Source organism: Oncorhynchus mykiss, chromosome 28, assembly GCF_057628025.1.
Source record: "Oncorhynchus mykiss isolate SJ-2025 chromosome 28, ASM5762802v1, whole genome shotgun sequence".
In the NCBI taxonomy this organism is placed as follows: Eukaryota; Metazoa; Chordata; class Actinopteri; order Salmoniformes; family Salmonidae; genus Oncorhynchus; species Oncorhynchus mykiss.
In genome coordinates this window covers 30,858,972-30,874,449 of record NC_143049.1, presented here as the reverse complement: position 1 = coordinate 30,874,449, position 15,478 = coordinate 30,858,972, and the positions used below count along the sequence as shown (strand labels likewise).

The 15,478-nt window shown below is 45.2% G+C and overlaps 1 protein-coding gene across 5 annotated transcripts in view; it reads left to right on the top strand.

Moving 5' to 3' along the window:
• Positions 1–11,466, top strand: part of LOC110508904 (3',5'-cyclic-AMP phosphodiesterase 4C) — an 82,051-nt gene extending 70,585 nt beyond the window's left edge. For 4 of the 5 annotated variants that reach the window (XM_090225028.1, XM_090225027.1, XM_090225030.1 and 1 more), the window contains 8 exons: positions 3,140–3,233; positions 4,035–4,219; positions 4,383–4,481; positions 4,601–4,765; positions 6,763–6,862; positions 7,039–7,316; positions 7,614–7,796; positions 8,105–11,466. In XM_090225028.1, coding sequence (XP_090081154.1) covers positions 3,140–3,233; positions 4,035–4,219; positions 4,383–4,481; positions 4,601–4,765; positions 6,763–6,862; positions 7,039–7,316; positions 7,614–7,796; positions 8,105–8,641 — 1,641 coding nt within the window. In that variant the 3' untranslated portion in view covers positions 8,642–11,466. Of the gene's footprint in view, positions 1–179; positions 587–3,139; positions 3,234–4,034; positions 4,220–4,382; positions 4,482–4,600; positions 4,766–6,762; positions 6,863–7,038; positions 7,317–7,613; positions 7,797–8,104 lie in introns of those variants that run through there. The other variant, XM_036966135.2, reaches the window with a different exon arrangement.
• The last annotated feature ends 4,012 nt before the right edge of the window (positions 11,467–15,478 follow it).

Sequence of the window (15,478 nt, the reverse complement as noted above, 5' to 3'; positions counted from 1 at the left end):
ACTTGGTGCACATGGTGAAGCCTCGAACACAACCAGCCCCTGCCTACTCCCCCCCCCCCCCCCCCCCCCACCACCGTGGGCCAATCAGCTCCATTTCCCTGTCCCAGCCTCTGATGCAGCAGGCTGCTGATTTGTTCCTTCCTTTAGGCATACAGTATGGGAGGGGGGGGGGGGTAATTGGGAGTAGCGTGTGCTGCTCTCCTCTGTTTACACGCGGAGCAGCAGGCAGAATAGTGCTGCTGAGGGGGAGAGGAGAGTAAGCGGCAGGAGTCGCTTCTCTGCCATGCTCCCCACACCCTGCATCCTAAAGCCTGGCTTCCACACTTCTTCCACCAAGGCAATCCTCTTACTTGTCCATTCCCGCTAGAGTGTGTGGATAAAACCTTCCCAGTGCACTGTGTGTGTAGACTATCTGCTTGCAGTGGAATTAAGGAGCTCAGACAAGCAGGACAGGAGCACAGTACGGACTGTAAGCCCAGTACAGCAGCTACAGGAAGGACCCTGCTTTTTTTCCCGCCCCATGCATCATTTAGTGCTGAAATGCCCGAAGTCAATGACTTGTTCTCTGTCGATGATGTACCTTCAGGTAAGACGGGCTGGGATGGGATGGGATACACGTGTTGCTTGGTGAATTAATGTGTAGTACAGGTGTCCATCCTTCTTTGCAGAGGTGGGAAGTGATGCTGTTTTTGCAGCATGTGGGTGTGTGTGTCAGGAGTGCTTGTGCATGTGTGTATGAGTGTGTCCATAAAGTGTATGTGCAGATATGTGTGTGCAAGAAGTATGTGTGAACATATGTACAGTACATGCAGCGTGCACAGTGTGTGTGTATGTACTGTCTTTTTCTGTGTGCACATGCTCGGTTGGCATCTTCAGAGCAGACTTTTGGTGTTTCAGAGGGGGGGGGGAAATGTATTATCTTTGTGTATGATGATTATACAGTATAATCACTGGTTTCATCAGCTGTCTGGTCTCAAATGATCCCGCAGATGTGGAGGTCCTGGGCTGGCTACATGTGGTAGTGAGGCCAATTGGGCGTACTGGTGGTCATTCCTGCAGTCAGCAGCCCTCAAAATTTGGCATTGTGTTGTGTGATAAAACTACACATTTTAAAGTGGCCTTTTAATGCCCCCAACACAAGGTGCACCTGAGTAATGATCATGCTGTTTAATCAGCTTCTTGACATGCCACATCTGTCAGTTGGATGGATTATCTTGGCAAAGGAGAAATGCTCACTAACAGGGATGTAAACACATTTGTGCACAAAATATTAGAGAAATATGCTTTTTGTGCGTATGGAACAGTTGTGGGATCTTTTATTTGAGCTCATGAAACATGGAGCCAACACTTTACATGTTGTGTTTCTATTGTTCTTCAGTATATTTTTATTATAATACTTTACTGTGCTGGAGTCCCCCTGGAGATAGCATATGATCACGTCATAAGTCATGAAAGAAAAAACTAAAATGCTACTATATTTACCACTTGAATAAAGAAGAAAAATTATATTTTTGTAAACTCAATAAGACATCAACTCGGTCAGATTATTGTCTGACATAAACTCCATCAGAGGACTGAAAGATTTGATAAAATGGTTGTTTTTATTGGGAATTTTCCAATTAATACATTTCCATATTTTACAAATGTTTGTATTGAACTTTTATTTTTAGAGACCAAAATGTCTGTTTTGAGTATCTGTTGTCAACTCCGTCAGTGGCTTGTCAACTCCGTCAGTAGCTTGTCAACTCCGTCAGTGGCTTGTCAACTCCGTCAGTGGCTTGTCAACTCCGTCAGTGGCTTGTCAACTCCGTCAGTGGCTTGTCAACTCCGTCAGTGGCTTGTCAACTCCGTCAGTGGCTTGTCAACTCCGTCAGTGGCTTGTCAACTCCGTCAGTAGCTTGTCAACTCCGTCAGTAGCTTGTCAACTCCGTCAGTGGCTTGTCAACTCCGTCAGTAGCTTGTCAACTCCGTCAGTAGCTTGTCAACTCCGTCAGTAGCTTGTCAACTCCGTCAGTGGCTTGTCAACTCCGTCAGTGGCTTGTCAACTCCGTCAGTGGCTTGTCAACTCCGTCAGTGGCTTGTCAACTCCGTCAGTAGCTTGTCAACTCCGTCAGTGGCTTGTCAACTCCGTCAGTGGCTTGTCAACTCCGTCAGTGGCTTGTCAACTCCGTCAGTGGCTTGTCAACTCCGTCAGTGGCTTGTCAACTCCGTCAGTGGCTTGTCAACTCCGTCAGTGGCTTGTCAACTCCGTCAGTAGCTTGTCAACTCCGTCAGTGGCTTGTCAACTCCGTCAGTGGCTTGTCAACTCCGTCAGTGGCTTGTCAACTCCGTCAGTGGCTTGTCAACTCCGTCAGTAGCTTGTCAACTCCGTCAGTGGCTTGTCAACTCCGTCAGTGGCTTGTCAACTCCGTCAGTAGCTTGTCAACTCCGTCAGTAGCTTGTCAACTCCGTCAGTAGCTTGTCAACTCCGTCAGTAGCTTGTCAGTAGCTTGTCAACACCGTCAGTAGCTTGTCAACTCCGTCAGTGGCTTGTCAACTCCGTCAGTAGCTTGTCAACACCGTCAGTGGCTTGTCAACTCCGTCAGTGGCTTGTCAACTCCGTCAGTGGCTTGTCAACACCGTCACTGATGGAGTCTATATTATTTTGTCAATATCTGAAAAAATATTTGAATCAGTGATCTGTAGCACATGCTTAAACAATTAAAGTATTTGCTGTGTTAGACTTAAGGGATAATGTTTGAGATATAAATGTTTTATGTTCTAAATCTAGAAAGACATGCCAAAATGTTAATGAAATTAGCACAGGAGCTTTTGTTAATATTAAGAAAAATATTTGTCCAGTCTTTAAAGAATTCCTGAGCTCTAAAACGTTTGACATTTTAGTCATTTAGTGGACGCTCTTATCCAGAGCGAATTATACTTAGTTGCATTCATCTTAAGAAAGCTAGGTGGGACAACCCCATATGCATCACAGTCATAGTAAGTAAATTTTTCTTCAATTAAGAAGTTACCAGACACACATGCAAACTACCAAATATCTCAGTGTAGATGTGCCTGTCATGTGTATGTCCAAAGTCTACAGTAGAGACTACATTGTGACAGTCTGAGTGATGCAGTGTGTTGTTGTTTGTCTCCCCAGTTCAAGAGGATGCTGAACAGAGAGCTCACTCAGCTATCAGAGGCCAGCAGATCAGGGAACCAGGTGTCAGAGTTCATCTCCAGCACCTTCCTAGGTACGTCTTTCTCTCCACCACCTTTCACTGTCTGACTGCCTTAGTAGAGACATCTACCATATGTACTGTAATGTGAATCAATAGTTACTAATGTATACTTATTGTATAGTTACTGTTACGTTCCCCAGCACGAAAACCAAAAATTGTCACTCAAACAGAAAGGGGAACTCACAAAGAGTCACTGACAACAACCAAAACGAAACAGGCAGTGTTTTAGGAGGGGTTCTGAAAGACACTCATGGGGGAGTCCACTGAAAGTTGACTAGCAACAAAAACAAGGACCTACAAGACACCCACTAAATTTACCCAAGAAGAGGCAAACATTTTTTTTTTAAACAAACCAAACTTAAAGTCAGGAAGCAAACCAAAAAGTGGAGCAAAATGAAAACAGGGCAGATAAGATAAAGGATTGTTTGTCTGGAAATCAAAAAAGGCGAGCCAACTAAAGGTGTTAACTCTTCACATCTCTCAAGACCATCGGAGCACTGGGCCAGCCACTCTTAAATAGCACCTGGGCCAGCACAGGTTAAACACCTTCCCCCTAACGAGATGACCAACCAGCACAGGTGTAGTACATACTGACTAATGAGGTGACACCAATCGGTGCGCCCCACGTGCTAACGTCCAACCTCGAAATATAAATGGAAAAGCCCAAGCCTGTAACATTACATGTGATTACGCCAAGACAATACAAATCGAGGTAACTACATGATATCTGTGCAACTTCAACTTCAATAGACAACCCTTCTGAACTCTATTGTTATTACTATGGAATAACTGTGGAATAACTGTGCTCCACAGAAAAGCAACATGACATGGAGATCATGTCTCCACACATCAAGGAGAAGAAGGAGAAAACGGACAAGAAGAAGCGTCCCATGTCCCAGATCGTGGGGGTAAAGAAGCCCAGAATCATCCCCAGTGTGGCCCCCTCCAACATCCCCCGCTTCGGGGTTGCAGCCACTCAGGAGGGCTTTCTCGCCAAGGTAGTCTACGCAACCCTTCTTTTCTGACAATTAGAAAGTACCTCACTTTTAGGGTTCTGTTCTGCCACAAGTTCTGTCACTCTTAGGATTTAATAGTCCCCAGCACGTTTTGGAGTTAAATTATCTGCAGTTTTTTTCGAACAAATGTTTTTCCATCTGGCAGCAGTTGGAAGATATAAACCGATGGGGTGTGGATATTTTCAAAATATCTGAATATTCTGGGAATCGTCCGCTGACGGTGGCGATTTATTCAATTTTCCAGGTATGTCATCCTCATGTTTCCATATGAGTCATCTTCTAAAAAGGGCCCTCTTACATGGCTAAACAATTTACAAATTCACTGATAAAAAATGCTGAAAATCATATATGTATTCCATGTAGGAGCGAGAGCTGCTGAAGTCCTTCAAGATCCCTGCAGACACCTTCATCACCTTCATGATGACCCTGGAGGACCACTACCACCATGATGTGGCCTATCACAACAACATCCACGCTGCAGACGTGGTCCAGTCCACCCACGTCCTCCTCTCTACCCCTGCCCTGGAGGTATGACAACTTTTTAGCTAAAAATACTGAATATATATATATATATATATATATAGAGCCCTGCAGAAGGTGTACATAAGGTGTACAGTTTTGAACATTATATTGCATATATAATTGTTTTAATAAATAATATATGCAATATAATGTTCAAAACTGTACACCTTCTGCAGGGCTATACACTACATCGTATAACTTCAAAGTTATGGACATTAGAAAAAAGGTGTTTTGAAAATTGGGGCAGACATGTGTCCCACCTGTCCCATATTGGTGTTGCGCCTATGCACAAGTCCCATACACATTCTCACACACATACTGTACAGCAGTGCTGACCGTTCTGAGTGAAGATCACTTTGAGTCAAAAAGCAAGACGAGATCTACCACTTTTTTTTAACAGGACTTAAATAAACGGAAGCCAATGCAACATTAACCTATTTAAAACAGCACTGTAGCAATGAGGTTTGTGCAGTAGGCGATAGGCCCAATACATTATTACCACATATCGTCTTTGCTTGAATTGCCCTGCCAATGCTTTGTTGTTCATCACATAAAAAAAATATATAAGAATTTGAGGTAGGCTATATGATCACACCGGTAATAGATCAATTGCACACCGGTAATAACTGATCAGTAGATGTTGTTGCATTACTTGTGAGGCAAAGCTGAGTGAGCATACTGTACGTTTAAACATTTACTGGGCTGATTGTGCCTGCATCTGATGGTCAGTGTCAGCAGAGGGAGAGAGCAGGAGGAGACAGGGGTCCACCTCTCAACGTCCCTCCGCTCTCCCTTTCCTCTGTTGACACTGACCAAAAAGGGACACCGTCTTCCACCTGATGGCCAAACTCGAGTTGCACCGCATTATTTCTGCATAATGAACAAATTCATGTTGTTACTCCTATGAACAGAGAAAGTGAAATATTTCTCGATATTAAAAAAGACCCAATCTGCTAATAATAATGCAAGCCTATCAATACACTTTCCTACTCATTACAGCTGCAGTGTTGGTTGTAGCGTGAGTGGAAGTTTGAAGAATACGCATTTTAATAGCCTCAAAGTGTTGAATAAAAAGTGTTGACAGTGCTGAGTAAGAACTTAAACATGAACTCACTCATAAAAACAACATCTCTTTGCTGTATTCATTGACATTCTCTCTCTGGTCATGATTTGAAATGTTTTGAAATCTCACAGTATCAACTTTGCTGCTGCTTTCTTTTCCGCCTGCTATGTAACTGTAGACCCGGGAATCTGAGCAATCCGACTGGCCAGCGGTAAGCCTATAGTGCACTTGATTTGCTCTCCAGGCCCACCGGGAAGGCAGAGTTTGTACCTTCAGTGTAACGGTTTTCTTTATGAGAAGGAGAGTCGGACCAAAATGCGGCATGTCTATTACAATCCATGTTTAATGAATTAACACACTAAACACAAACACTACCAAAACAATAAACTTAACAAAACCCGAAACAGCCTATACTTGTGTATCCTAACACAGAACAATGACATCAGGACACTAAGGACAATCACCCACGACAAACTCAAAGAATATGGCTGCCTAAATATGGTTCCCAATCAGAGACAACGATAAACACCTGCCTCTGATTGAGAACCACTTCAGACAGCCATAGACTTAGCTAGAACACCCCACTAGCTACAATCCCCACACATACACACCACATACAAAAACCCATGCCACACCCTGGCCTGACCAAATAAATAAAGATAAACACAAAATACTTTGACCAGGGTGTGACATTCAGACACATTAAATGGTTAAAAATGGGAACATTTCGCCCTACCTGACATGCAGGGCAGCTGAATCGCGTGCACCTATGGCCAACAAAATAAAGGAATGCAAGGCTTTATCGTTGTTTTTTTTACAGAAATGTTTTCCGATCGACTAGAAATGCCATGGAGATTGCCCAGTCGATCGACCGGTTGGTGACCCCTGCTGTACAGTATTTACCTGCATTAACATCCCTGTGTTCCTCCAATCTCTACAGGCGGTGTTCACTGACTTGGAGATCCTAGCTGCTCTGTTTGCCAGTGCTATACATGATGTGGACCACCCGGGGGTGTCTAACCAGTTCCTCATCAACACCAGTGAGTTCACATATCCCCCTGGGCACTAGGCAAAGAGTTGTTTCAAATCTTGGAATCCTTTGTGGTTGTGTGTCCACATTAAATTGTCTCATGGGCCGCATATGTCAAACCGCCAGTTTGAGACCACTGCTGTAGAATGTGTGTTTGCACTGTTCCTCTCCTGTGTGTCCGTCCAGACTCCGAGCTGGCCCTGATGTACAACGACGTGTCGGTCCTGGAAAACCACCACCTGGCCGTGGGCTTTAAGCTGCTGCAGGAGGACAACTGTGACATCTTCCAGAACCTCAGCAAGAAACAGAGGCAGTCCCTACGCAAGATGGTCATAGACATGGTGTTAGCCACAGACATGTCCAAACACATGAACCTGCTGGCTGACCTGAAGACTATGGTGGAGACCAAGAAGGTGACCAGTCTAGGAGTACTTCTACTAGACAACTATGGAGATCGTATCCAGGTAAGACTCACAGAATAATAAAATTAACTCTCTTAGAAGGGATTCATATTCAGCATAACCAATGTGAATTAGATGATGATATGGCCATTTGGCTGACACTGTCATCCAAAGCTTCTTACAATTAACACATTAATTCAGTGTATGTAGCATATTTAGGTATTGAACCCAAAACACTTGTTTTGACTGACAGCACCCTGCTCCAGCCAACTGAACCATTGGGATCGTATTATTGTCATATGATTGTATGGTCATTTAATTTCCTTGATACTCAATAAGAAGTGTTTTTGGTTTCTCCAGGTCCTCCAGAACATGGTTCACTGTGCTGACCTCAGTAACCCCACCAAGCCCCTGGAGGTTTACCGCCAGTGGACTGACCGCATCATGGTGGAGTTCTTCACCCAGGGGGACAGGGAGAGGGACAAGGGCATGGAGATCAGCCCCATGTGTGACAAACACAACGCCTCCATCGAGAAGAACCAGGTACAGTTATTATACACACAGGCATTGAGACACATACAGTACAGTATGCACACACTATGTTCACATGCAGAAGAGAGACACACACACAATTATAATAGTTAGGTATATTCTTACATTTGTCCTATTTCACACATGTACAAGTGTGCAATATACACATGTGAATTGGAAATGTGTTTTTTTGCATATCCCACTCCCCCTGAGACAGGCCACACCGACAGATTCTTCACCTGCTCTACACACACAGTCTGGGCTAAAAAGTCTGCCTCTTTTACTAATATGCCAGTGACTATAATCATTTTCCTCTACAGGTGGGCTTCATAGACTACATCGTCCACCCTCTGTGGGAGACGTGGGCAGACCTGGTCCACCCTGATGCCCAGGACATCCTAGACACGCTGGAGGACAATCGCGAGTGGTACCAGAGCATGATCCCACACAGCCCTTCGCCCACACCCGAGGCCCAGGACAAGATGGGCCTGCCTGGGGGAGCCATGGGAGCTGGAGGGGGTGGAGGTGGATCCTCCACAGGAGATAAGTTCCAGTTTGAGCTGACCCTAGAGGAGGAGGAGTGCGAGTCCGACACAGAGAGCCCTCCTGCAGAGGAGGAGGGGTACAGTAGCACTGGGATGAAGCCTTCTAGGACTGACCCGGACAGCAGACTCCATTCCATGTCTGCCACTTCTCACCCACACACGCAAGTACTCTCCAAAATGGCTACCTCTGTCCTCAATCTTGGTGGCAGGACTTTGTCCACAGACTCTGACCCAGAAAGGGAGGCCACCGAAGACAGAGAACATGACCAAGAAGGTAACGCCGGTGTGAGGCGCTTCAGGCTAGGTACATAACAGTACAATGTTCTTTTTTTTTTCTCTTATTTTTTTTTAAACATTTCTGAGCCTCCCCTCTGACCCCTTCAACCCCCATCTCTGGCTTCCTTGGATTGAATGGCAGGACAAAGCTGGGGTAAAGAACGTAGAGGGGGTGCGTTCAGGAAGTCTGCACTTACACAGCAGTCACCTCGTACTGGAGAAAGGAGAGCCCCACTGTTCCTTCTTTGGTTGCAGAGAACAGGAAACTGTGTTTTTGAGCTGGTCTTTTGTGTTTTACCCGATACGTCTCTGAGTTGGACGTGTCCCCGTATTCAGCTTATGTTTCTCAGAGACACTGAGAAAACCAACCTTCCTGTTTTGCAAGTCAAGCCAAGGTCTACGACAAAAGAGCAAGGATTTTGTGGAACACGTCTTCCTTTTGACTACTTATGACCGCTTGAAACAATTGACGAAGCGACAAACTTAGTAACAACAAACACCACAAAGGCTTTTGAGACATTATGCCAAACAGATTAATAAACACGGACTTGGCCAATGGCAACATTTGCCTGCCTTTTCAACTGTTGGTCATTTTGTCTTTAATTTAAGTCCTTTTAAACTAGTGCAGAAAGTGGTTTAAACCGGTAAACTGCAGACTTACCAAATATGTACTACAAAGGACAAAGTACAGAGCAGAACGTCAGAATTGAGGAAGATATTGTTTCAATGTAGCACAACACTTTTTGGGTACCTTGTTGTAACAGCTACTCGGTGCATCACTAGGGGTCTCTCATCAGCCACACTCTTAACAACTGGTTTAGGGTCAGTTCTTCCTCCCACGTCCTAACCACAGTCCTGTTATGTGTAAACCAACAAAACCAACCCTGAGCCAGCCGTTATAGGGACATATAAGTAACCCAAAGCTATGCGGTGTGCACTTGGCACCTCCCAGTGTTGAATATCGGAATTAAAGTCTGAACGTGTACTGCAATTCAAGGCATTCAAAATGCCCATACCTACAGTAAATTGACTATAGGTATGTTAAGTGGATTGGTTTTAGCGGTGTTGCTGTTGTAGGCAGGGGTATCCAAAACAAGCACTTCAGTTAAGATTCACCACTTGTCTGTATGATTTTATTGGATGTAGTTTTTTTCTATTTGAAGTCCCTCATAGTGTATAAATACTGCTTTATACTGTATCGTGTGTATCCTTAACCTTTTTATGGCATCAGTTTGCCTCCACTTTTAGCACTTTACAATTTTACTCACAGCCAATCCTCATCCTGCTTGGAAGGGCTTGAGCCAATCCATAAACACATTGGAGGCAGGTGACTGAGAATTTTTGTTTGCCACTGGCAACATGGTAGCCAGCACGTACATACCCTAGCACATTAGGATAACTAGTTGCATTGAGGGAACCTGGACAGAGTTAAGTTAACTGTTTGACAGTACAGTAGGGCTGTGGGACATTTTTTACATTTACATTTTAGTCATTTAACAGATGCTCTTATCCAGAGCAAATTACGACTTGAGCGCATACATTTTCATCCTGGTCCCAGTGGGAATTGAACCCACAACCCTGGCATTTGCAAGTGCCATGCTCTACCAAATGAGTCAAACTGTACAATGTCCTTTCAAGTCTATTGTTGTTGTTACAGTAAAGGTCTCAAGTTTCCTACTTACTTCAGGTACCATCATCTGGTCACACTATCAACCAGTTGAACTAGTAAATAAAAAAGATACATTGGTAGAGTTTACATATGTTATCACAGTTTGTGAAGCGCATGGTGTAATATTTGCCAAACTATTTCAGAAATGTATGAAAGATGTGCCGCTCAAGGCAATTGTAACTGTAAAAAAAAAAGAGAAAAAAAAGACCGTTGGCCATAGGCCAGTTTTCTGTGCTGAAATTTTCACACCCTTTTCCTTTTGTCATTGGTCAATATTCTGCTCTTCACAGGGACATGACCAATGACAGTACAAGTGCCAAGCAAGCATGACACAACTCGTACTGTAATTTCCATTTTGCCCCAGGCTAATTTCCATCAATGACTAATGTTCATCATGTCGCCCTTCCTGTGTACCCTTTCTGCCCCATAGGTTTTCTGTTTTAGAACAATAATTCACTGATAACTGCACCTTTCTTAATGTTTGAATGGTTGGACATTTAGATGAATTGAATTTGTAAAGAAACCAAAGCACTTTGTATGGTAATTTTTACAAGTCTGTGCTTAAAGTACAGTCGAGTGTGATGTAACTCTGTTGACTAATCCACATTAGTATTCCGTATTCTGGTATTATGTGGCTTGATTATTACAATTGATGCATAGCACAGGCTGGACCACTGAAGCTAAATTGGGGGACTTGTGCTATGGAATTAAAACTTTTTGGTATCTATAATATGTTTTGATAAAGATGCATGAAAGATGCTAGATTCATAAGGAAATTATTCAAGTATCGAAAATAAGCTCATCTGTGAACAGAAACCTTTGAACCTACACATGGAGTAAATTGATGTTGTGTTTTTACGAAAGATCCAGAAATGTGACTTTCTGGAGCCTTATATTTGCGTACGTTTTCTTTCCTCATAGATTGTATACTCGATATGGTGGGGAGACACCAGTGCCATGCACACAGTAGTTAAGGAGCACAAACAGTTCAGAACTCAAGCAAGCCTTTCTGTCTTTCTCAGCTGTCATGAAAAATGTCTTCACCAGCCATTGTTATGACAGTATTTTCACAAGGATTCAGTTATGCTCTCTGTCTACCATTGATTGTTTTGTATATTTTCCTCACAATGCTTTGTGTACAGTTTATTTATTATTTCTATATCTGTCAGAAAATGAAGAACTATAGACTTTGTCGGAGGCTAAGTATTTATTTGTAGCTACCTTCCGAGCTTTGGGAGAAAAAAAATCGGATAGATTTCAACTACAGTGCTCAACCATGGAGGCCGGTGGGAGGACCTACAGAAGGACGGGCTCATTGTAATGGCTGGAATGGAATTAATGGAACGGAGTAATACATGTGGTTTCCATATGTTTGATGTGTTTAATACCGTTCCATTTATTCCATTCCAGCCATTACAATGAGACGTCCTCCCATAGATCTTGCCACCAGCCTCCTCTGGCACTCAACCAAATGTTTTAGTTTCCTTATGTCTGCCATAAAAGAAAGCACAAATAATCAAACTTTTTCAGTTTCCTTTCAGTCGGTCATTCGGTATAACATACTATGTAGGGTCAACGACCAATCCTATTCACCTGAAGCAAATTGAAATCACTCCCAACGGGCCAATGGATGCCGAGCCTGCCCTCGGATGCCCCGCCTTCCTGACAATAATACTGGGGCTCGCATACATTTCCTACATTTTTGCATTTGTTAACTACTTTCTGCTCTGCTTGTGTAGCTAATACTTCCTTGTTTAGGTAGGGTTTGTGTTTGCTTAACACCCACTACTTTCTGCTCTGCTTGTGTAGCTAGTGCTCTGTTGCTTGAGTAAGATGGTCAATGGTAGGAGGAAGTTCAAAAAGGCTAACCAGCCGAGTTTGAACCTCCGACCATGGCCTAGGGCATGTGGTTTCACAATAAAATATTAAGAAAAGAGTGCTATCCTGCTTGCTTGGGGTGGAAACACACTTGGCTCAGGCCAGTTTGCGTGACCAATGTCTCCGGCTGGGTTCAACCTCTATTGGGTGTAGGGCTTACTTTGTGAGGAAGAGGCTGCTGGCGAAGGTTCTTCCAGTGAAAATGAGAGTTTGGGAATGGGGTTGTTTGAGGCCGGCGTAGAGTTGATAGGGGTGTAATCCCAGCCAAGTGAGGCTCATTCTGGTTTCTCTGGCAGTGTTCAGAGTCTGGATTCCAGGGATGATATACTATCCCTGATTGGCTCTAGAGGGTTTTCAGAGTGTCAATGGGTTGACATCAGTCCGGGGAAGCCTGAAGCACCGGCTTTGGATTTGGCGGGGGAGAGTGAACCATTGGTGGTTAATGAACCATTGTTGGAGCTGTGTCGTAGGGCGGCAGATCACCTAGGGTTGGATTGTCCTTCTCCCCTGCAGAGGAGTTCCTCCAGGTTACCTCCCGTCCCTGCAGCAGTGATGAGTGATGAGCTAAAGACAACCTGCGATTCCCCTCATTCAGCCAGGCTGGTGCTACCAGGTTGTAGTGAGTTCATTAATAGTGGGTATGGAAGAGACGGGGCTCGTTTGCACACCACCAATGGATAGAAAGCTGGCGAGTTACTTAACTTCAGAGGCTAACAAGGGGGCAAATCTGTCACGCTCTGACCTTAGAGAGCCTGTTTATGTCTCTATTTGTTTGGTCAGGGTGTGATTTGGGTGGGCACTCTGTTCTTTATTTCTTTGTTTCTGGCCGAGTGTGGTTCCCAATCAGAGGAAGCTGTCTATCGTTGTCCTTTTTCCCACCTGTGATTGTGGGTAGTTGTCTATGTGTAGTTTGTTATTTCTGGTTTTGTTGGCGACATTATAAATAAACTAAGATGTACGCTCACCACGCTGCGCCTTGGTCCACTTCTTCCGACGAGCGTGACAAAATCCTAGCATGGTGATTCCAAATAAACAGTGCTGATCCTCAGCGGATCAGCTGGACAAAGTTATGTCTGTCCCACTGTACTATCCTGGCTGTGGGGGAAAGTATGGGGGGCGATGGTGGTGGCTCAGTGCCACCTCTGGTTGATGTTGTCCAGGATTCCTGAGAGGGACAGGCGGATGTATTTGGATGAGACAGTTTAGTCAAAAAGGTTGTTTTGCTCGGCTATGGAGTCCTTACGGGCCAGTTTCGGGAGAAACAAAAGCAGGACGTAGCTCTATGGGTCCTTTTCCAACTAAAATCCTTTGCGGTTCTGCAGTTCCGAGGCGTGAAGGAAAGGGTGCAGGCCTAAGGCGGGTTGCCGCCTTGGTGCTTCTGGGCAGCGGCGTACGTCTTGGCACAGACGGCGTGCTGGTTTGAAGGAACGCAGGGTGCAAGCAGATTCTTCTGTGACGCCGGGGAAGAAGCAGACCTCTCAACCCTAGCTGGAGGCCGGGAGGGCGTGCTCTCTGGGCCCTCCTTCCCAAGCATTTACTGTGGCAACAGTGCTCCCAAGTGGCTCGGTCAATAAGGGGCAAGTTACTGGTTGCCGAAGTCCCCGAACCCAGTGTGGGCATAATAAACACAGTTCCTTCCTCACATTCAGACACGCGGTTGTCAAAAGTGGTGGAAATGAAAAACAAGTATACATTTTTTTATTTTTATAAATTAACCTAAATTATCCTAGGAGATAATATGGCGCTCCCACACTGCCACGCTTGTTTCCCATATGGTGTTCATAATGAATCACAAGAGAAGTTGTTGACTCTGGCTCAGCGCATTCAGTTTCTGGACCTTGCTCTAGACTCGGTGCTGAATCACACGTTTTTGTCCCAACAGAGGAGGGTCACATTCCGGCTGGGGCCCCGGTGCCGTTTCGCTCGTGCCTGTGGTTATTGGGTCTAATGGCCTCTATGATGGCTGTGGTGCCTCTGGGACGTCTGTTGATGCGTATATTTCAGCGCTAGGTGACTGCTAGTGTCTGGACGCATCTCGCCACTGCCATTGGTTGCTTAGGGTTTCCCCGTCGTTGCTATCAATGAGGCATTTCCTTCCAATGTTTTAGGGCCAGCATGTGTTGATAAGGTCTGACAACAGGACGATGGTGGCGTACATCAACAGGCAGGGGGGACGAGGTCTCTCTTTCTCCTAAACCTGACACGTTATCTCCTCGTATGGAGCAGTGCGAATTTCCTGTCGCTCAGGGCAAAGTATCTTACCGGATCTCTCCACGTGGGTACAGATCTACTTTCCAGGGAGGATCCTATCTCTAAGGAGTGGAGACTGCACCCCTCAGTGGTTGCCCAGATATGGGACCGGTTTGGCAGGGCCGACGTAAAGCTTTACACATTGCGAGAAAATGCGCATTGTCGACTTCTTCTCAATGAGAGATCTGGGCACTTTGTTGTGAGCGGATGCTTGGCATATCAGTGACCTCGGACCCTGCTCTATGCGTTCCTCCAGTGGACCTGATTCAGGCCACTGTGGAGAGGGTCCGTCAGGAAGGTCTGTTGTTGATTCTGGTGGCTCCCCGTTGGCCCAGACAACCCTGATTCCCGGAGATCCTCTGCCTGTTAGGCGGGTTTCTGATGTTCTTGCAAGAGCTTTTTGAGAAGGGCCTTTCTTTTTCCATATTTAAGTTTATGTAGGGACCCGTGGAGGGGTTCCGTGTCATCAGGATCTATTGTCTATTGACACCCAAGGCCGTAGATATGGCTCTGCAGAGTTGGCCCCTGAAAGGTTGAATTTGATGACAAGGGGTTTATCCTCAAACGTGATTATGACTATACAGTTGGGCGTGTGCACCCTCTACGAGAGGGTTGTATATAAGTGGCACGCGTTTGAGGTTTGGTGTCAGGTTAAAGGAGTTTCTGATGTTCTTGCAAGAGCTTTTTGAGCAGAGCCTTTCTTTTTCCATATTCAAGTGTATACGCCAGCCATCTCGGCGTGTCATGTAGGGATTGACGGCTCTACCCAGGGGTCCTATCTGGTGGCCCTGGTGGTGTGGTTCCACATTGAGTGAGCCTCCTTTGGGACAGTTGGTGTCTGTAGACAAGACTGCCCTGCTAATGGCCTTGGTGTCAGCCAAGCATGTTGGGGATATCCACATGCTATTAGTACACCCCTGCGACTCCAAAGTGTCACAGCAGGTGCCCTGTTGTTTTGGACTTGCGGTTCATTGTGTGAGTTCTGGCATTCCAGACTCCTTGGATCTCTGTGTGAGACTTTTTTGAACCGCGAGGGCATAGCTGTGGGGAGTAGTGGTGCTAAGGTTGCTGCAGCA